Source organism: Eschrichtius robustus, chromosome 16 (assembly GCF_028021215.1).
Source record: "Eschrichtius robustus isolate mEscRob2 chromosome 16, mEscRob2.pri, whole genome shotgun sequence".
Lineage (NCBI taxonomy): Eukaryota > Metazoa > Chordata > Mammalia > Artiodactyla > Eschrichtiidae > Eschrichtius > Eschrichtius robustus.
The window spans coordinates 28,823,909-28,845,831 of record NC_090839.1 but is presented as its reverse complement, the minus strand read 5'-3'; the positions used below and the strand labels follow the sequence as shown (position 1 = coordinate 28,845,831).

The 21,923-nt window shown below is 39.4% G+C and overlaps 1 protein-coding gene across 1 annotated transcript in view; it reads right to left on the bottom strand.

Moving 5' to 3' along the window:
* Positions 1–21,923, bottom strand: part of PSMF1 (proteasome inhibitor subunit 1) — a 46,667-nt gene that overhangs the window by 13,079 nt on the left and 11,665 nt on the right. The window contains exon 4 of the mRNA XM_068524170.1: positions 13,005–13,187. Within this exon, the coding sequence (XP_068380271.1) occupies positions 13,005–13,187 (183 nt within the window). The remainder of the gene's footprint in view (positions 1–13,004; positions 13,188–21,923) is intronic.

Below are 21,923 nucleotides of genomic sequence, written 5' to 3'. Positions count from 1 at the left end.
GACAAGACAACCCAACAGAAAAATAAGCAAGAGATTTGAATAGATTCTTCACAAAAGAGTAAATTCAAATGGGCCTGTAAACATTAAAAAAAAAAAAAAAAAAAAAGAGTCAAAATGTGGTCCATGGACCCCTGGGGGGTTCCTGAGACTCTCATTTCAGGGGGTGTCCATGAGGTCAAAACTATTTCATCTTAGAAGCTATTTGCTTTTTTCACTGTGTTGATATTTGCACTGATGGTGCAAAAGCAATGGTGGGTAAAACAGTTGATGCCTTAGCATGAATCAAAGCAGAAGCATTCAACTAGCAGTCACTGTAACCTCCCTCACCAGCCACTCCGACCACTCCCACCCCCATCCAGTTTTGCTTCAGAATGTCCTTAAAGAATCGTTAAAAATTACCAAGTGTTCTAAACTCTCGATCTTTGAGTACACCTCTTTTTAATATTGTGTGATGAAATGGGAAATATGCATAAAGTACTCCTGTTGCATGTAGAAATACAACGGTTGTCTCAAAGAGAAGTACTCGTGCAGTTGTTTAAGTTGCTAGCTGAAGTAGCCGGTTTTTTCATGGAAAACCATTTTTATACAAAACAATGACTGACAGACAAACAAACCATGGTTATTCAGACTGGGCTACACAGTTGATACTTTCTTGAAAACCATGTGAACCTGTTACTTCAAGGAAAATAACTGACAGTATATGTTGCCAATGATAAAATTCAACCTTTCAAGTGAAAATTAGCAATTTGGAAATCTGTATTCACCACTAGCTTGACAGCTCTCCCACAGTGATGCTGATGAGATCGGTAATATTGATGAATGTGATTTTTAAAATATTGTGTAATAAAATGTGTCAACATTTAGCGAATCTGCACATCTCAGTGGACCAACAGTTTCCAAATAACCAATTCATGATCTCCCAATAGATAGCATGCACTAGTAAAAGATCCATTAAAAGGGCATGATAGAGCAGTGGATTTTAATGTAATAATGTACAAAAAGTTCACTGATATAGATTCAGATTCTACATTGCAACTAACCCTTTGTGAAAATTAATAAAGGGAAACTAACTAAAATGGAATCAAGAGGCCAGAAGGGAGAGCAGAGCCTTCATGCACGAATCACTTGACATCAACACAGACTCCAGCAGGAAGAGAGTACCTTACATCTCCCGCAGGAAGTAATACTACTTTACTACTGCCAGGAAGAGGAAGAAAGATTTTCTCCTTGTCTGGCAACAGCTCAGCCAATGAAAGAATCTCACAACTCAGCCAATGAAAAGCCATTATACTGCAAACTCCCAGTTTTCTCCTATGGGCTTTAGGTTTATAACAGCCCCTCCCAACTTCCCCTTATTCTCTATAAAAGAACTTCTCCTTTGCTTTACCAGACTTGCATGTGGTGAACCACAGCTGCATGTCCCAAACTGCAATTCTTTGCTGCTCCTGGATAAACCTGTTTTGTTGGTAGTAACTGGCTATTTTATTGTTTTACCTTAACACCTTAAAGAAACTATCACTTATCAAGTTCTGGTATAATGCAAAGAATATCCACAATTACTACTACTCTCTTTTCCAACAACCTATGTTAAGGCTTAAACAAAAACATTATCACCTACAGACTAAATGCAGAAGCAGAAATGAGAATCTAGCTGTCTTCTATGCCACTATTAAAGAGATCTGCAACAATGAAAACAATGTCACTCTTCTCATTAAGTTTTTGATTTGGAAAATAGTTATTTTCATAAAATTTGTTATTTAGGTTAACACACAACAGGTTTATTATTATTTTTAAATGAATGAATAAATGTATATTTAAATTTAAAATTTAAATTTTTAATTAAAAATTTCAGCTATAATTTATAATATGGTAAATATTGATAGATACAACTCAAACAAACAAGAGCTCTTCTGGGGGTCCTAGATAATTTGGGGGAATGCAAGAGAGTTCCTGAGACAAAAAAGCTTGAGATCTGCCAGCACAGAAAATACAACTCCAGGAAATAAAAGAAAACATTTATATACAGATGTTCAGTGTACTATTTAAAATGAAAAATTGGACATTCTTGAAATTCCCTGTGGAGGTTAGGCAAACTACAGCATAGCATATATTAGTAGAATAAAGTATCAGATACTAAAAAGTATATGTTTACCACCTTAGTAATAAACAAAATACAAAATTTTAAAAAGAAAATGTGGAACACAAATATTGGGAACATTTAGAAAATATGTAAAGATATAGACTGAATGGGATTAAAAATGAATTCTGAATGACTTAAATAAGAGCTTTATATCTAAGGATTAGTTTTAGCAAAGCTGGTTAAGCATAGGAAATTTTGATTTTTCAAAACAAAGAACAAGATTTGGGGCATACAGTCTCCTGACTGAGGACAGATGGAGCAAAGGGAAATGGGTTAGAACTGTAATGACAACAACAACAAAAAGTTAGGCTTAGATGAAAAAAAATTCCCTTAGAGATGGCTTGTTTTCAGTATTTCTTCCCTAGAGATCTCAGGAGTAGAACAGACCTAATCTTCACCTTCAATTCTCTATCACAATGGAATGTCCTCTCCATCTATACCAGCATCACACCAATAGCCTCTGACAAGGTCTGGACACACATCACCACACACTTAGTGAAGCAAGACATCCCAACTTCAGTTAGCATCTGGAGGTTTCCAGGTGTGGGACAGGTAATATGGTGTGGAAAGTGAGGGGTGAGACACAGAACTGTATCCTATGGGAAGGGGCAGAGGCTGTTGTTTCCTACTCAGAATGTAAGCCAAGGCTGTTCAGTGATAGGGTAATTAACAACCTGCAGCAGCCAGATGGGCCCTCTGCTTTCCTGCTTTCCCTTCTTCCTGCCCTAAGGCCCCACCCTTAAATCTGGCATTTGTGGGAAAAACAAAAAGGTGAAAGTGTGAGTGGCTGGTTGCCCAGCAACATGGTAGTGATGGGGCTCTCACAAAGAAGTCGTCATTATAGGCATCTGTGCTGACAGAGGAAGGGGGCTGGCAATGGGTGGGGGTGGAGAGTGAAGGGGACTACAGAGGCAAGACCTGTCAATTCACTAGTGGCTGACAAAAAGCCTCCTAAACATTCCGCCTCCTCTTCTAGTTCAGTGTCCCAGTCCCGGGAGATAAGCTTGCCTGAGAAAGATCTAACTGAGTGGGGTTAGGGGATGGATTTTTCTCCATAATCAGTGTGCACTCACTACACTGAACTTGTACACAAATTGATTACATGAACTAACACTGAAGGGTGCAATGGGGAAAGCATAAGCTTCTGAGTCCCATGTAGGGGCAAACCCCAGTCTTCACCCTCCCAGTTAGATAATTCTGGGAAGTTATGCTACCTCCCTTATCCACTGTATACTGTTCTGTAAAAGTAAGGATGCTGCTGATTTCCGTGTAGGACCGCCTGGAAGATGAGCAACCATAAATGAAAACACTTGGTATGGTGGTCAACACATGGTGGACAGCCAAGAAATGGCAGTTTCTCCTATCCTCGATAAGTGGTGGCCAACATGATGACAGAGGAAACAATGTCCATAAAGGTCCTGGGCCCAAATGTAGTTGCCCAGCACACCCTCTGGGTCGATACTCTCACACCTAAGTGGTTCCACAGCATCAAATCCTTTTCTAGGAGGAACAGACTATGTATTTAAAAAAAATAAAAGAAGGTTCTCTCTTTCGGGGAACCCTCTAGTCATTATACCTTCAGTCTCGTTCTCATCTCTGCTTGCTACCTGAATAGGATCCACTGAGTATTTCCTGAGCATCTACTATGTTTTGAGCAATGAGCTCAATACGTGACATCATCATATTCCATGCGAAGAAACCTGAGACAGGTATAATAATTCCCAAGGTGCAGATGAGAAAACCAAGGCTAACTGTGCTCACTGAGAGACAGGCAAAGCTACAAGGCTAGGGTTTGAACCCAGGTGATCAACCTCCAAAGCCTGTGCTGCTAACTGCCATATAATACTCTCTTCTTGACATGGGAGGTAGGTGAGGTAGCAGAAAGAAGGGGAACAAGTTCCATCTGCTAAGAGTGGTATACAGGAGTGATGAGGCTTGGCCCTCTGCCTCACTCCCTCCAATCCACCAGGATCCTGAGCCAAAGACACTAACATCCTCTCTCATCAGCATCCTTCAATGGTTTCCAACTGCCCATGGGGGAGATTCATGTACTTGTCATCAGGGTCCTCTCCTTCACAGCTGTTATAGCCTAGGATTCCGACATGAATTCTTTCTCTAGACAAAATTCAGGGACAGTCCCATGCTTTCAGACCTTGATGCCTCTGGCCTGCTGGTCTCACAACCTGGAACAACCTCCCCACGAAAGGAATCTTAGGAAATAATTCAGACACACGAAAAGGAAAAAAGAAAAGGAGCTTAAGGAATAGTTCTCCTCTTCCCCGTGAAGACACAGCTCAGGCAGCACCTCCTCCAAGAAGTCTTTCCTAGGTTACCTATGAAGGATCTCTGTGCTAACCTCTGCAATGGCACTCTTATTTACTCACCTGTCTCCCACATCAGAGAGAGAGCACATGCCTCAAGAGTAGGGGCCCAGGCCCAGGGATCGCTGAACCCAGAGGGGAACAGTTGCTGAACACAGAATTCATCAAAAATGTGCATGGCATAGGTCCGGGTGATGGAGATACAAAGAGGTGAAAAAGTAGAGCAAAGGGGATATGCACCTGAAAAAAGCCAATAATCTTGCAATTAGACAAAAAATAACTGAGTGGTAGTATTGTCAAAGATGGGGTGAATGCCAGGGCTAGGGTGCCAGGAGTTTTAGTCAGCCAAAGGAACACGAAGGGCAGGATGGGGCAAGACTGGCTGTGCCTGCAGCAGGCCTGTGCTTGGCTGGCACTACTCCCAGCCTCTATTTTCCCATCTTCTAGGCCTAGAACAATGCCCACATATGTCCCAAGGCCTTTCTCAACCCAAAGACTTAGAGCCCTGACACAGTAAATGTTCCCTGAACCAAGGCCCAAAACCACTCGCTGGGTGGAAAGTACTGTACCCTTCCCCTCCCCACTAAGTGGGGAAGCCTGCCCTGGGCTCAGCAACCGGCTCACCACCACCACTGTACCCCTGACCAGCTCTAACCACACCACCTGTTCTTCCAGGGCTCTGCACAGGACAGACTTTCAGGCTGGAGCCCCCATTCTACCCTACTCTTCGCCTGGTTAACATCTCCTCCTGCTTGGAGGTGAGTCCCTTCTTAGGGAAGCCTTCCCTGAACACCAAATGTGGTTCAGGTTCCTCTTCCTACGTGCTTCCAAGTATCCCATTCATCCCCATGAGATGAGGTAAGAGCAGGAGCAAGAATGGCATCACTGGCCTTTGTGAAGCACCCAGCGGGAGATCTAGTGCCCCGCATATAGTGAGCTCAATAAATACAGTGGACTTAAGAACCTACATGACTCCTCAGCATCTAAACTTTAAAATACTTTTTACCTTGAAATAATTAAAGATTCACAGGAAGCTGGAAAAATAGTACAGAGAAATCCTGTGTACCCTCACCCAGTTTTCCCCAACAGTTACACCACCACAAAGATCTCCCTCACGCTATCCCCTTTTATTAACACACCCACAGCCCTGTCCCATCCACAACCTCTGGTAACACTGGTCTGTTTAGTACCTCTATAATTTTGTCATTGCAAAAAATATTATATAAATGGAATCATACAGTACGTGACCTTTTGGAATTGGCTTTTTTCACTCAGCCTGATGACCTTGAGATCCATCTAACTGTTGTGTGTATCAACAATTCATCCCTTTATATTGCTGAGTAGTATTCCACGGAATGGATGTTTGTTTAATCATTCACCAATTGAAGGACATCCAGGTTGCTTCCAGTTTTTGGCTATTACAAATAAAGCTGCTTATGAACATTTGTGGATAGGTTTTTGTGTGGCATAATTTTTATATCTGATAAATGCCCAGGAGTGTGATTCCTGGGTCTTACCATTAAGTGTATGTTTAGTTTAAAAAACTGCCGAACAATTTTCCAGAGTAGCTGTACCATTTTATGTTCCACCAGCAACGTATGAGAGATCCCAGTTCTCTGCACCCTCTCCAGCATTTGGTATCATTACTTTCATTTCAGCTTTTCTAATAGGTATGAAGTATCTCACTGTGGTTTAATTTGCATTTCCCCAATGGCCAGTAATGCTGAACACATTTTCCTGTGCTTATCTGCCATCTGTATATCCTTTTCAGTGTAACATCTCTTCATATCCTTTGCTCATTTTCTAATTGGATTGTTCGTTTTTTTAACCTGTTGAGTTTTAAGATGATCTTTCTAGATACAATTCCTTTGCCAGATATGTGGTTTGCAAACATTCTTTCCCAATCTGTAGGTTATGTTTTTATCCTAACAGGGTCTTTCACAGAACAAAAGTTTTTAATTCTGATGAAGTCCAATTTATTGATTTTTTTTTTTTCTGTTATAGATTGTGCTTTTAGAGTCATATCTAAGAACTCTTCACCAAGCCTTGGATCCTTAAGATTTTCTCCTTTGAGTTCTTCTAAAAGTGTTGTAATATTAAGTTTTACATTTAAATCTACGATCCAATTTGAGTTAAACTATATATAAGGTGTGAGGTTTAGGTCAAGGCTTATTTTTGCTTGTGACTATCCAATTGCTCCATTGATTTGCTTGTGCACCCTAGTCAAAAGTCAACTGGCTATACGTCTGTGGGCCTATTTCTGGGTTCTCTATTCTGTTCTATTGATCTATGAGTCCATCCATCTAATGTAGCTATATAATAAGCCTGAACATTGGGTAGAGTGATTTCTCCCTCTTTATTCATTTTCAAAATTGTTTTAGCTACTACAAATTCCTTTGCCTTTCCAGATAACTTCTGGAATAATCTTGCTCTATCTACAGAAATTTTTGTTGGGATTTTTATAGGAATTCAATTAAACTAGTAAGTCTATTTGTGTAGTATTTGACATCTTTACTATGTTGAGTCTTCCATCCTTGAACATGTTATGTCTCTCCATTTATTTAGGTCTTCTTTGATTATAGTTTTCAGCATAAAAGTCTTAAACATGTTTTGTTAGATTTATACCTAAGTATTTTTTTCAGTGATTGCAAATGGTATTGTATCTTAAATGTCTGTTTCCACGTGTTTACTGCTAATATAGTGAAACATAATTGACTTCTGAATGTTGAACTGGCATCCTGCAACCTTGCTATTATTTTTTTGGGTAGATTCCTTGAGATTTTCCATATAGACCATTATGTCATCTGTGAATATAAACTTCCTTTCTTACCTATATGCCTTTTCTTTTTCTTGCCTTAAGAAAGACAAAGACAAACACAAAACTCTCAGTACTATGCTGAATAAGACTGGTGAGGGTGGATATCCTTGCCTTGTTTCTTAGGGGGAAGGAATCCTTTTGCTAGTATAATGTTGGTCCCATAAAATATTGTTTAGGTATTACCAAACCACTCTCTAGTTGAAGGAAAAATACAAAAGTCTCAATCATGGGCGATTATTATCAGTTCTCTTATAGTTTGATCCTGGGAGCCTCATTTCTATTGTTATATATTCACATTTCCAATTAAGTCAAGGTTAGGACCTTTAAAATTTTTTTTTTACATCTTTATTGGGATATTTCATGTTTCATAAAATTCAGCCACTTAACAATGGTTTTTAGATGTTCACAGTGTGCAATTATTCTAATTTTAGAACATTTTCTGCACCCTAAAAAGACACCTTGTACCCATTAGTCATTCCCCATTCATGCCCTCTAATCCTTCCACCTCAGCTCCTGGCAACCACTAATCTACTTTCTGTTTCTATGGATCTGCCTATTCTGGACATTTCACATAAATGGCTTTTTTCACTTAGCATAATGTTTTCAAGGTTCACACATTGTTGTGACGTGTATCAGTATCAGTACTTCATCCTTTTTTATTGCTGAAATATTCCATCGTATGCATGTATCACATTTCTTTATGCATTCATCCGTTGATGGACATTTAGGTTGTTTCCATTTTTTGGCTATTATGAATAATGTTGCTATGAACATTCATGTACAAAAGCTGTACATGAATATGTGCACAAACAAGTAGTATATCATTGTAGTTTGGATTTCCACTTCCTTAATGATTAATAATGAACATCTTTTCACATGTTTATGGGCCACCTGTACATATTACTTGGAGAAATGTCTATTCAAATCCTTTAACCTTTTTAAAATTGGGTTTTCTTTTCATTACTGAGATGCAAGAGTTCTCTATGTATTCTGGATACAAGTCTCTTGTCAGATATATGATTTGTAAATGCTTTCTCCTATTCTGTGGGCCGTCTTTTCACTTTCTTGATACTGTTCTTTGATGCAACAAAAGGTTTTATTTTTGATGAAGTCCAATTCATTTCTGTTTTCTTTTGTAGCTTGTGCTTTTGGTGTTGTATCTAAGAAACCACCTCTAATACAAGGTCATGAAGATTTATTCTTAAGTTTTCTTCTAGGAGTTTTATAGTTCTATCTAGCTCTTACACTTAGGTCTATGATCCATTTTGAGTCAATTTTTGTGTATAGTTTGAAGAATGGGTCCAACTTCATTCTTTTTCATGTGGATATCCAGTGTCCCAGCACCATCTGAAAAGACTACTGTTTCCCCAATGAACTGTCTTGGCACCCTTGTTGAAATCAATTGCCCATGAATGTATGGGTTATTTCTGGACTCTCAATTCTACTCCCTTGCTTTACATATCTATCCTTATGCCAACAGCACACTGTCTTAATTACTGTAGCTTTGTAATAAGTTTTGAAGTTGGGAACTGTGAGTCCTCCAACTTCGTTTTTTTAAGATTGTTTTAGTTATTCTGGTTCCCTTGCACTTCCATATGAATTTTAGGATCAGCCTGCCAATTTCTACCAGAAAACCCCACAAAAAACCCACACACACAAGCCTCCCCCAACCCCCCTACCCCATACCAAACAAAAAAACTCTGGGATTCTGATTGGGATTGCACTGAGTATGCAGATCAATTTGGGGAGCATTGCCAAATATTGTCTCCCTATCTATGAAACACTGGATATCTTTTTGTTTAAATCTTCCTACTTCTTTCAGCAACATTTTGTAGTTTTCAGTATACAAGTCTTGTACTTCTTTTGTTAAGTTTATTCTTAAGTATTTTATACCTTTGGGGGTTATTACAAATGAGATTATTTCCTTAACTTCATTTTCAGATTGTTTACTACTGGTGTATAGAAAATGCAATTGATTTTTGTTTACTGATCTTATATCATGTCATGCTGCTGAACTCATTCATTAGCTCTAGAAGGTTTTTAAAAAGGATGCCTTAGGATTTTCTATATACAGGATCCCATGTCATTGGCAAATAAAGATTGCTTTCCTTCTAAGTTTCTAATCAGGATACCTTTTATTTCTTTTTCTTGAGTGATTACGCTGGCTGGAGTTTCAAGTACCATGTTGTAGAAAAGTAGCAATAGCAGATATCCTTGTCTTGTTCCTGACCTTACCGGGAAACACTTCCATCTTTCTCCATTAAGTAGGATGTTAGCTGTGTGCTTTGGGAGTTGGGAAAGTCTCCTTCTATTGTTGAATGCTTTTATTGTGAAAGGCTGTTGGATTTTGTCAAATGCTTTTTCTCTATTGAGATGAACATGTGTTTTTTGTCTATTGTTCTATTAATTATGGTATATTACACTGATTTATTTTAAGATGTTAAACCAAACATTCCTGGAATAAATTTCATTTGGTCATGGTGTATAACCCTTTTTATATGTTGCTGGATTTCTTTTGCTAGTATTTTGTTGAGGATTTTTACATTTATATTCATAAGGGATACTGGTTTGTACTTTTCTTGCGATGTCTTTGGTTTTGGTTATCAGGGTTAATACTGGCCTCACAGAATGAGTTGGGAAGTGCTCCTCCCTCTTCTATTTTTTGGAAGAATTTTTGAAGGATTGGTATCAATAAAAAACTCATTATTAAGGAAAGTACAAAGTACAAAGGAAAGTACAAAGTACAAAGTCTAATTTATGAACACCCATGTACCTTTCCATTCAGTTTTAATAATTATCAATATTCTACCATTCTGGGCTTCCCTGGTGGCACAGTGGTTAAGAATCCACCTGCCAATGCAGGGGACACAGGTTCGAGCCCTGGCCCAGGAAGATCCCACATGCTGCGGAGCAACTAAGCCCATGCACCACAACTACTGAGCCTGCGCTCCAGAGCCCGCGAGCCACAACTACTGAGCCCACAAGCCACAATTACTGAGCCCGTGTGCCACAACTACTGAAGCCCACGTGCCTAGAGACTGTGCTCCACAACAACAGAAGCCACCATGATGAGAAGCCCACGCACCGCACCGAAGAGTAGCCCCCGCTTGCTGCAATTAGAGAAAGCTGCACACAGCAAAGAAGAAACAAAGCAGCCAAAAATAAATAAATTAAATAAATAAATTAAAAAACAAAATATTCTACCATTCTTATTTCACCTACACTCATTTCCCAATGTCTCACTCTTTTAGGGGGTGAAATTATTTTAAAGCAAATCCCAGACATATCATTTCACCCTTACATACTTCAGTTAATAAAATTATATATATACAATAGACAAAGACTTCTTTTTTTTTTTTTAACATAACCAGAATTTAATTATTTCACCTAAGAAAATTAGCAGTAACATTATCAAATACCTGGTCCCTGTTCAAATTTCCCCAAATATCTCAAAAATAATTTTAGAATGAGTTTATTTGAATCAAGATCAAAACAAAGTCCAACACTGGATTTAGCTGATAAGACTCTAATTAACAAGCCCCCTCTTCCTTTTCTCCCCATGCCATTATTTGATGAAAAAAAAACAAGATCAATTAATCCTGTAAAAATTTTTCATGTTCCATACATTGGCTGGAACCCATGTATCCTCATGTGTCTCTTTAACTCATTCTTCTACCTCTCATGCTTCTTTTAAACTGGGAGTTCAATCTAGATTCATGTTGTTGTGAACCTACTATTGCATTATATTAGAATACACAAAGTCTGGCTGTCCCACTTTTAGTGTTATGATTGACCTATGGGTTCAGGTGCTATCAGTCTGATTCATCCATTATAAAGTTGCCCATCAACCTTTTACCTAATGGTTTTGGCAACCATTGACAATTTGTGCCTAGTCACTACATTATTTCAGCAGAAGCTGCAATATGGTGATTTTCTCATTCTTTCTGTTCTTCCAAGGCTAGGATTTCTTACCTTCATAATTCCAGATTCAGGTCTATGATTCCCAATTAGGATGGCAGAGTCTCCAGGTGCCCTGGAGGTGTTTTTGTTTGTTACAGTGATTGGAGAGTGCTTATAGCATTTATAGGCAAAGACCAGAGATGCTTCGTGCTCTATAATCCACAGTAGAGCTCCACATAATGAATAATCTACATCCTACACAACTTGCCAAAGTCTTGTTAGACATTCATAGAGATGTAAAGCCTACATAAAATTACCTACCATAAGTTAGTCTAAGGCCATTTTATATGTGAACACAAAGTATTTTTATACTGTTTCAATAAAAATTTTTCCAGAAATGTAACTATAACATAGCACATGCCTGCTTTTGTTACTGTCGAATTCAAAGTAATTCCATATACAAGTGCAAATGCCTATCTTTCTTCCAGTGTAATCATGCTCAGGCATCTACACAATGAAATACACATTATCTTATTAATTACTCACTTTTTATTTCTCATTTATATTATAGTCAGGACTTTATACTGATCCTTTGTGAAACTGTCCATTTGGTAAGTTAGATCATCTATGAATTCCATTTTGAGGCAGTGAAGGAGACTTCAGAGAATATTTGTTTTGAAATAGGAAGTAAATCTGAGAGACCTGAGAATTACTATCTACTTAAGGTCTAAAAGTCTCCCCCAATTTGATTGCTGTCCAGGGCTTATCCTTAAATCTTCCCACCATATTCTGGTTGCATCACAACAGAGCACTGTGCTGGAGTGAGGACACCTGGACCCCCAGCCCTGGCTCTGTCTCTTTATTAGTGGCTGGTGACCTTAGGCAGGTCATCTTAAATAAAGAGGTTAGATCAGACAAGCTGTTCCCAACCTTTCAACCACTTTTTATTATCCTCCACTCTCCCCACAGAACCCAATATTTCCAAGGATTGCCAGAGACTTGCCAATTATTACTTATTATAGTAATTAAACAAATTTCCTATTTATTTAACTAACCAAACGTATATCATTGCAAAACAGAGTCACTTTTAACAACGGCAGCTAACACTTACTGAGTGCTTATTATGGCCGCACAGTGAGCCCTCTCCACAACCCCGCCAACCCCACCATTACTACCACACTGTGGACTCCAAACTGGGACGTGCCATCTCAACTAGAGACTAAGGTGTCCCTGGTCCTTGTCTTCTCCCTCAGAGCAGAAACCTCCAGTCCTAAGTGCTGCCATCCTAATCTGCAAAGACCTTGTATATGACTTGCTTATACCTCATGCTGTTTTGGAAAAGTTTTCAAGTTGTAAAAGAGATCAGGGGACTACAACGAAGTGAAAGGCAAAGAAAGGGAACATTGGGAACATATTTCCTCCAGGAACTTCCAGTATTTCTACATCTTCGCATTTTCCCCAAAAGCCTGGTCCAGGGTCCTGCACAGACAAAGAGCTCTGGAATAAAAAACTGAACTACCTGGGCAGCAACTCTGCAGGGCTGCACACACACCTCAGAGGCACTGACCCTTGGGCAGACTCAGAGGCTGTGTGTGGCCTCTAGAAAGGAGGCAGGCAGCCTTAGGATGCTGGGTTGTTGGGGTGACTAGTAGCAGTACAAGAACTCACTGCTCCACTTACATCTCCACTTTCTATCTCCACATACCAAGACTCTGACAATTCTATTGAAGACACATGGAGGCCAGAGGGGGGTCAAGTGGCAAGATGGTCATGGTTAGAATCCTTCTGCAGAGGAAGGGGCTGCCACTGTGGGCTCTGTACTCACCAGGGAGGCTGCCGGCTGGTATGTGGGTGGTGTGGGTGAATCCGGAGTGGGTCCACCTCTCTGGCAGTGGCAGGGGGCAACTCCTGGTGGGGACTTACGCTAGCCTTGACCCAATGCTCATGGATAGGTGTGATGATCCCAGACACAAGACGAGACCGAAGTTCCTCACTCTTCTTGTAGACCCTGCGGGAAGGAGACGAGGTGTCAACTGCTTGCACCTGGTTGGCAACCCTGCGTACAGTATTTTGGCGGCGGCGGCAGCGGCAATGGCGGCGGTGGCCCTGATAGCTCTTGGCGTCACGCTTGGACTGTTTGCAAGGGTAGGAATGGGCCGCCCGGCGGACCTGGGTGAGGCGGGTAACAGCCTGGCGTTGTCTCCGAGGTTTGGGCCTAAGCTTCTTAGGCATCTGAGTTGCCCCTCCTCGCTTACCACCCCATTAAAAAGCGGTGAGAGTGTAGGGGCACAGGGCCTAGACTGGCTACTCCTCTGTGCCCTGCCCACCCCACCCCACCCCACCCCACCCCACCCTCAGCCTCATTGTGTGTTCATCACATGTCATGGGAAGGGTCATGGAAGGCAAAGGCTCCATGGGGAGGATGAACCAGGTTCCTGGTCCAAGTAGGCAGGGCTCTCAGGGCTTAATGTCCAATTCTGTCACTAACTCAGGGGCCCTTGGAAGGCTGCTCTAGGCCTCTTTTCTCTGCTGGTGAGAGACAAGCAATGTGAGCTATAGCTGAAGTGTTGAGGCAGACTGAGGTAACAGGGAGTGGGCAGGACTCCACAGAGTTCCTAAAAATCTGGTGTTTTAAAATGAGCCATATCCGGGGTCAAAAAGCAAACCTTATAAATCAGGGACATAGAGAGCAGACTGGTGGTTGCCAAGGGGGAGGGGGGTGGGAGAGGATTGGATTGGGAGTTTGGATTAACAGATGCAAACTAGTATATATAAAATGAATAAACAAGGTCCTACTGTATAGCACAGGGAACTACATTCAATATCCTGTGATAAACCATAATGGAAAAGAATATGACAAAGAATGTATGTACATGTATAACTGAATCACTTTACTGTACAGCAGTTATTAACACAACATTGTAATTCAACTATATATCAATAAAAAGTAAGTTAAAAAAAAAGCAAACCTCATAAATGTAAAAAAAAAAACTGAAATCATACAGAGTATGTTCTTTGACCATACGGAATCATACTAAGCATCAAAACTGGAAGGAAGTCTCTAAATACATGGCGTTAAGCAATACAATTCTAGATAATCCATGGATCAAAGAGGAAGTCTTGAAAAAAAATACAAAGTACTGAATAATAATAAAAGTACAACATATTAAATTATGTGAGATTATAGCTAAACAGTGTTGAGAGGAAACTTTATAGCACTAAATGTTTACACTGGAAAAAAGGAAAGAAATCAACAATTTAAATTCTAACCTCAAGAAGCTAGAAAAAGAAGAGCAAATTAAACCAAAAGCAAGCAGAAATAAGGAAATAATAAAGAATAAAAATAAATAAATGAGGGGCTTCCCTGGTGGCGCAGTGGTTGAGAATCTGCCTGCCAATGCAGGGGACACGGGTTCGAGCCCTGGTCTGGGAGGATCCCACATGCCGCGGAGCAACTAGGCCCGTGAGCCACAACTACTGAGCCTGCGCGTCTGGAGCCTGTGCTCCGCAACAAGAGAGGCCACGATAGTGACAGGCCCGCGCACCGCGATGAAGAGTGGCCCCCACTTGCCGCAACTAGAGAAAGCCCTCGCACAGAAACGAAGACCCAACACAGCCATAAATAAATAAATAAATAAAAATAAAAAAATAAACAGGAGCTGTTGTTTTTTTAAAAAAAAAAAAGCATGGTCCCCACACTAGCAGGATCAGCATCGCTTAGAAGCCCATTAGAAATGCAGATTTACAGGCACCTCCCAGAAAAATAAATAAATAAATAAATAAACGAGAAAACAGAAAAACAAGAGAAAATTAAAAAAACAAAAAGCTGGTTCTTTCAAAAAATGAACAAAATTGATAAACTTCCAGCAAGAGCAACAGATATAAAAAGAGAAAAGACACATATCACCAATATCAAGAATGCAATGGGATATTATACAAATCTGTTGCCATTGACAGGATAAAAGAATACTAATAACAACATAATTGAACAACTTAGAATAGACTAATTCTTCAAAAACCACGAACTGTAACAATTTAGGCAAAATGAAATAGATAATCTGAATAGTTCTATTAAAGTAACACAATTCATACTTAAGCACCCCCCAAAAGAAATATCCAGGTCCAGATGATTTCAGTGGAGAAGCCTTCCAAACATTTAAAGAATTAACACCAATTTACAGTCACTTCCAGAAAATACAAGAGAAGGGAACATTTCCCAATTCATTTTTATGAGGCCAGTATTATGCTGATATCAAATCCAGACAAAGACAGTACAAAAAAAAGAAAACTACAGACCACTATTTCCCATGAACTTGGATGCAAAAATGCTCAACAAAATATTAACAAATTAAATTCAAAAATATATAAAAGAATTACATACCATAGGATTTATTGTATGTACGCAAGGCTGGTTCAATAGTTACAAATCCCTACTATATCAATAAGCTAAGAAAAATGATATGGTTATATCAATTGATACAGAAAAGGTATTTGACAAAATCCAACATGATAAATCCATTCATGATAAAAACTCTCAACAACCAGGAACAGAAGAGAACTTCCTCAACATGATACAGAGCATCTACAAAAAAACTACAGCTAACAATATACTTAGTAATGAAAGACTGAGTACTTTGTCTTTAAGACTGGGAACAAGGTAAGGATGTTCTCTCTAACCACTCTTATTTAACATAATACTGGAAGTTCCAGCCACTTCAGTAAGGCAAGAAAAAGAAAATGCACACAGATTAGAAAACAAGGAATGAAACTGCTCCTATTTGCAGATGACATGCCCGTCTATCTTGAAATTCCCAAGGAATTTACCAAATAAACCCCTCCAAGAACACTACGAATTCAGCAAGGTGACAGGATATAAGATCGACACACAAAAATAAACTGCATTTCTATATACTAACAATGGACATTTGAAAATCAAAACCAAGAACGGAACACCATTTATAATCACCTCTCACACCCCAAAAGAACAAAAAACATGTCCAGGACCTATATGTTGAAAATTATAAAATGATGATGAAAGAAACAGAGCAAGACCTAAATAAATGGAGAGACATACCACATTCATAGTAAAAATGTCAATTTTTCCCATTTTAGGTTAAATGATCTGTAAGTTTAATGCAAATCCTATCAAAATCCCAGCAAGGTTTTTTATGGACAAAGAGAAGTTTACTCTAAAGTTTATACAGAAAGGCACAGACTCAAGAATAGTGAAAACCACCTTGACAAAGAAAAAGTGGGCGATCTTGAATCACTCTACTCAATATTCAGGTGTACTACTGATACATAGTTACAATAACAGATACTGTGTGACACTGGCAGAAGAACAGACATAAAGATCAATGGGAGAAAAAAAAGAGAACCCAGAAATAAACCAACACAAGTACAGACAACTGATTTTTGACACAGTTGCAAAAGCAATTCAATGACAAATGGTGTTGGAGCAACTGGACATCCATAGGCAAGAAAATGAACCTCTCCCTAAACCACACAACTTATACAAAAATTACTTTAAAATAGACCACAGACTTAAATGTAAAACATAAAACTATAAAATGTTTAGAAAAAAAAATAGGAGGAAAGCTTTGAGATCTAGAACTAGGCAAAGGGTTCTTACACTTGATGGCAAAAGCTTGATCCATAAAAGCAAAAATTTATCAAATAGCTATTATCAATTAAAAACTTATGCTTTGCAAAAGACCTTGTTAAGTGAATGAAAAAACAAACTACAGGCTGGGAGAAAACATTTATAAACCAAGATCCAACAAAGGAATTGCATCTGAAATATACAAGGAACTGTCACTAGCCATCAGGGAAATGCAAATTGAAACCACAATGAAATACTACTATACATCAGAATAACTAAAATGAAAAATAGTGATAACACCAGAAACTGGTGAAGATACAGAGAAACTAGCACTCATACACTGGTGGTGGATATGTAAAATGGTACAGACACTATGGAAAACTGTTTGGCAGTTTCTTAAAAAACTAAACATGCAATTAACATTGAACTCTTGGCATTACTGTAGAGAAATAAATATGTCCACACAAAAGCCTGTACATGTATGTTCATAGCACTTTTATTTGTAACAGCAAAAAATGAAACAACTCAGATGTCCTTCAACTAGTGAATGGTTAAACAAACTGTGAAATGCCATGCCTACCATACCATGAAATACTACTCAGCAAGACAAAGGGACAAACCATTGATGCATGCAACAACTCAGATGGATCACAAGGGTATTATGCCGAGTGAGAAAGGCCAATCCCAAAAGTTACATACTGTATGATTCCATTTACATAAAATTTTTGAACACTCCCTAACACCATACACGAAAACAAAAACTCAAAATGGAATAAAGATCTAAATGTAAGGCCGGATACTATAAAACTCTTAGAGGAAAACATAGGCAGAACACACTCTGACATAAACTGCAGCAAGATCTTTTTTGATCCACCTCCTAGAGTAATAAAAATAAAAACAAAAATAAACAAGTAGGACCTAATTAAACTTAAAAGCTTTTCCACAGCAAAGGAATCATAAACAAAACAAAAAGACAACCCTCAGAATGGGAGAAAATATTTGCAAATGAATAGACCACCAAGGGTTTAATCTCCAAAGTATACAAACAGCTCATGCAGGTCAATATCAAAAAAAAAACAAAACAAAAAAAATCAAAAATCAAAAAACGGGTGGAAGATCTAAACAGACATTTCTCCAAAGAAGACATACAGATGGCTAAAAAGCACATGAAGAGATGCTCAACATCACTAATCATTACAAAAACACAAATCAAAAGTACAGTGAGGTTATCCCCTCACAAGAGTCAGAATGGCCATCATCAAAAAATCTACAAACAATAAATGCTGGAAAGGGTGTGGAGAAAAGGGAACCCTCCTACGCTGTTGGTGGGAATGTAAATTGGTATAGCCACTATGAAGAACAGTATGAAACTTCCTTAAAAAACTAAAAATAGAGCTACCATATGATCCAGCAATCCCTCTGTGGGTATATATCCAGAGAAAACCATAACTCAAAAAGATACATGCACCCCTATGTTCATTGCAGCACTATTTACAATAGCCAGGACATGGAAGCAACCTAAATGTCCATCGACAGAGGAATGGATAAAGAAGATGTGGCACACATATACAATAGAATATTACTCAGCCATAAAAAAGAATGAAATAATGCCATTTGCAGCAACATGGATGGACCTAGAGATTGTCATACTGAGTGAAGTGAGTCAGACAAAGGCAAATATCATACGATATCACTTATATGTGGAATCTAAAAAAATGGTACAAATGAACTTATCTACAAAACAGAAGTAGAGTCACAGATGTAGAAAACAAACTTATGGTTATTGGGGGAGGGGGGAGGGATAAATTGGGAGATTGGGATTGATGTATACACACGACTACATGTAAAATAGATAACTAATAAGGACCTACTATATAGCACAGGGAACTCTACTCAATATTCTGTAATGACCTATATGGAAAAGAATCTAAAACAGAGTGGTATATATATATATGTATAACTGATTCACTTTGCTGTACACTTAAAACTAACACAACATTGTAAATCAACTATACTCCAATAAAAATTAAAAAAAAAAAAAAAAGACAAAATTTTAGAAATGGAGAATAAATGATGGTGGCCAGGGGGTTAGGGGTGGGGAGGGGGAGCGGGTGTGGCTATAAAAAGCATCAGGAAGGATACTTGTGGTGATGCAAATACTGTCAGTGTATCAATGTCAATATCCTCACTGTAATATTTAAGGTAGTTTTATACAATGTTATAATTGAGATGAAATGTATAAAGGTAAAATGTATAAAGGATACAAGTCTCTCTGTATTATACCTTACAACTTACAACTGCATGTAAGTCTACAGTTATCTCAAAATAAAAAGTTTAATTAAAAAATCACTTATTACATAACCATAAAATCACTGAGATTAGACTAGATCAGTGGTTTCAGGGCTTCCCTGGCATGCAAGGGGGCCCAGGAAGGGCAATGGAGAAAGCCAAGTGGATAGGGCACAAGGACCTCCATTTGCTGTCCCTACTCTTTCCTCCAGAATCCTAAAGAACATGAAGAGATAATTGTACACCCATGTTCAAAGAAGCATTATTCAAAATAGCCAAAAGGTGGAAGCAACGTAAGTGGCCACGAATACCTAGGATAGATGAACGGATAAACAAAATATGGTAAATACGGACAATGGAATATTACGCGTGCTTGAATAAAGAGTTCCATGACTAAAAAGTGTAACACCTGCAATGGTTTAGAAGTTCTAAGGGCCTGTGGTCCATACATCCCTACAAAGATCAGGTTCCTACTTAGAACACAGAACTTTGTACACCATGCTGCTTCCCTGACCAAGTTGGGTAGCGGGGATAAATCTAACTCCTCTTTCCTTTCAGTAAGATGAGCTGTGTGTGATACAGGTGGAAGCCCTCTGATCTCCCTATGCAAAAGGTTTACCTGTAGAACTCAGGTCTGATTAAAAAACTACTGACTCCCAAAGGAGAAGTTCTCGCATGATTTCTAAGCCTTAGGAGAACTGCCATTTTGGTAGTAGCAAAAGACAGCCTGTCATCCTAACATAGTAGAGGCATGACAGAAAGGAACAGGTTTATACTCCTTAGCAAACCAGTTTACTCAACTAGGGGCACAGATTTCTACCTAGAAAAGACATGACATGCCATGACGACCTAACAAGGAGGGCCAGATGGTGGAAGGGGGCCAGAAGCAGGCAGCTCAGTGCTGCTGCCAGAAAGGCAGAGGAGAGAGGGAGGGCCTTATGATCAGGAGAGAGATCCAGACCCCAGCTCTCTGAGCCTCAGTTTCCATGGAGATGATTCCTTGTGATCAGATTTCTTTCGTTTGCATATTCATGAAGGGCTGGGCCCAGCACTAAGCACTCTGTGCTGACATCTCTTCTCATTCTCAGAACACTCGGAGGTAGTCCTACTATGTCATTGTACAGCAATCAAAACACACCCACCCCCAAACACACACAAAACTCCAACAACAAATGTTATTTTAAAAAAGCAAAATGGAGATATTATCATCGTTTCTCTCTCAGTATTGCTGAGGGGACTAAATGCTCTAAGGAGCATGAACAGCCTGGTGTACAGGCCTGGGTTTTTCCAGAGGTTTTGTCAATTTCTCTCCCAATGGAATTCCAGAATGAAAAAGTCAAGGGAGAGGCCACACTCCCCGTGTCCTTCCCTTTACCCTCTTAAGGGGTGAGGTAGGGTCACGGTGTGGGCAGCACCCAGAAGAGCAGCTCTGCCAAGGCCAGGCCTGGCCTCACTTCACTCCTTCATTCCTTTGTCTACTGTGTGAAAAAGACCCAGATCCTGCCCTTAAGGAGATCACAGGCTAGTAGGCAGTTAATCATAAAATACCCACTTATTAAATGCTTAAAAGGTTCAAACATGGGGGGAGCAGGGGAGGCTTCTCTGAGGAGCTGATGTTTAAATGGGAACTGAAGGAAGAAGAGCAGTTGGCTGTGGGAAGCGGCTGGGGAGAGCACTCTCGGCCAAGGGGAGAGCTCTGAAGAGGGAGGAGGCACACGGCACCACAGCTGAGACACAGGAACTAAGTGGGAAGTGGCACAGGATGAGGTTAGAGGGGCTGGGCCCTAGGCTTTAGGCCTCACCAAGGATTCTGTTCTTCATCCTTGGAGAAATGAACACTCACTGAAGGGTTTGGGGTTTCTTTTTTAGATTTAATTTGTAAAAAATTTACCAACACTGTAACCAGTTTAAGTGTACGGTTCAGCAGTATTAAGTATATTCACGTTGTTGTGCTATCACCACCACCACCTATCTTCAAAACGCTTCCTCTTACAAAACTGAAACTCTGTACCCATTAAACAATAATTCTCTATTCTCCCCTCTTCCAATCCCTGGCAACCACTATCTTACTTTCTGTCTCTATGAGTTTGACTATTCTAGGTACCTCATATACGTAGAATCATATAGAATTTGTCTTGTGATTGGCTTATTTTGCTTAGCACAATGTCCTCAAGGTTTATCCATGCTGAAGCATTTGTTAGCATTTCCTTCCTGAGTAATATTCCATTGTCTGTATATACCACAATTTGTTTATCCGTTCATCTGTCCTAGGTATTCATGGGCACTTACACTGCTTCCACCTTTTGGCTACTATGAAAAACACTTCTATGAACGTGGGTGCACAATTATCTCTTTGAGACCCTGCTTTCAGTTCTACTGGGTATATGTCTAGAAGTGGAATTGCTGGATCATATGGTAATTAATTTTCTGAGGAACCACCACACCATTTTTCATAGTTGCTGTACCATTTTACATTTTCACCAACAGTGTACAAGGGTTCCAATTTCTCCACATCCTTACTAATAGTTGTTATTTTGTTTTTTTGATAGTAGCCATCCTAACGTGTGTGAGGTGGTATCACTGAGGGATTTCAAGCAAGACTTTTAATCATAACCTGATCTGTGTTTTAAAAACGTTGGTCCAACTGCTGTGTGGGAAACTGACTGGAGGGTGATGACCAGGAGTGGAAGTTGGGACCTCCTCACATAGAGGATGCGTGAAAGAAGGATGGAGACAAAGAGGGGTGGCCAGAATGATGCGGGCAGGTTGTCTGAAGTCTGGGAGAAGTGGAGTGGGTTCAAGATGGTTATCGCTGATTAGATGCAATTAAATCCAACAGGGTTTCTAGGCAGT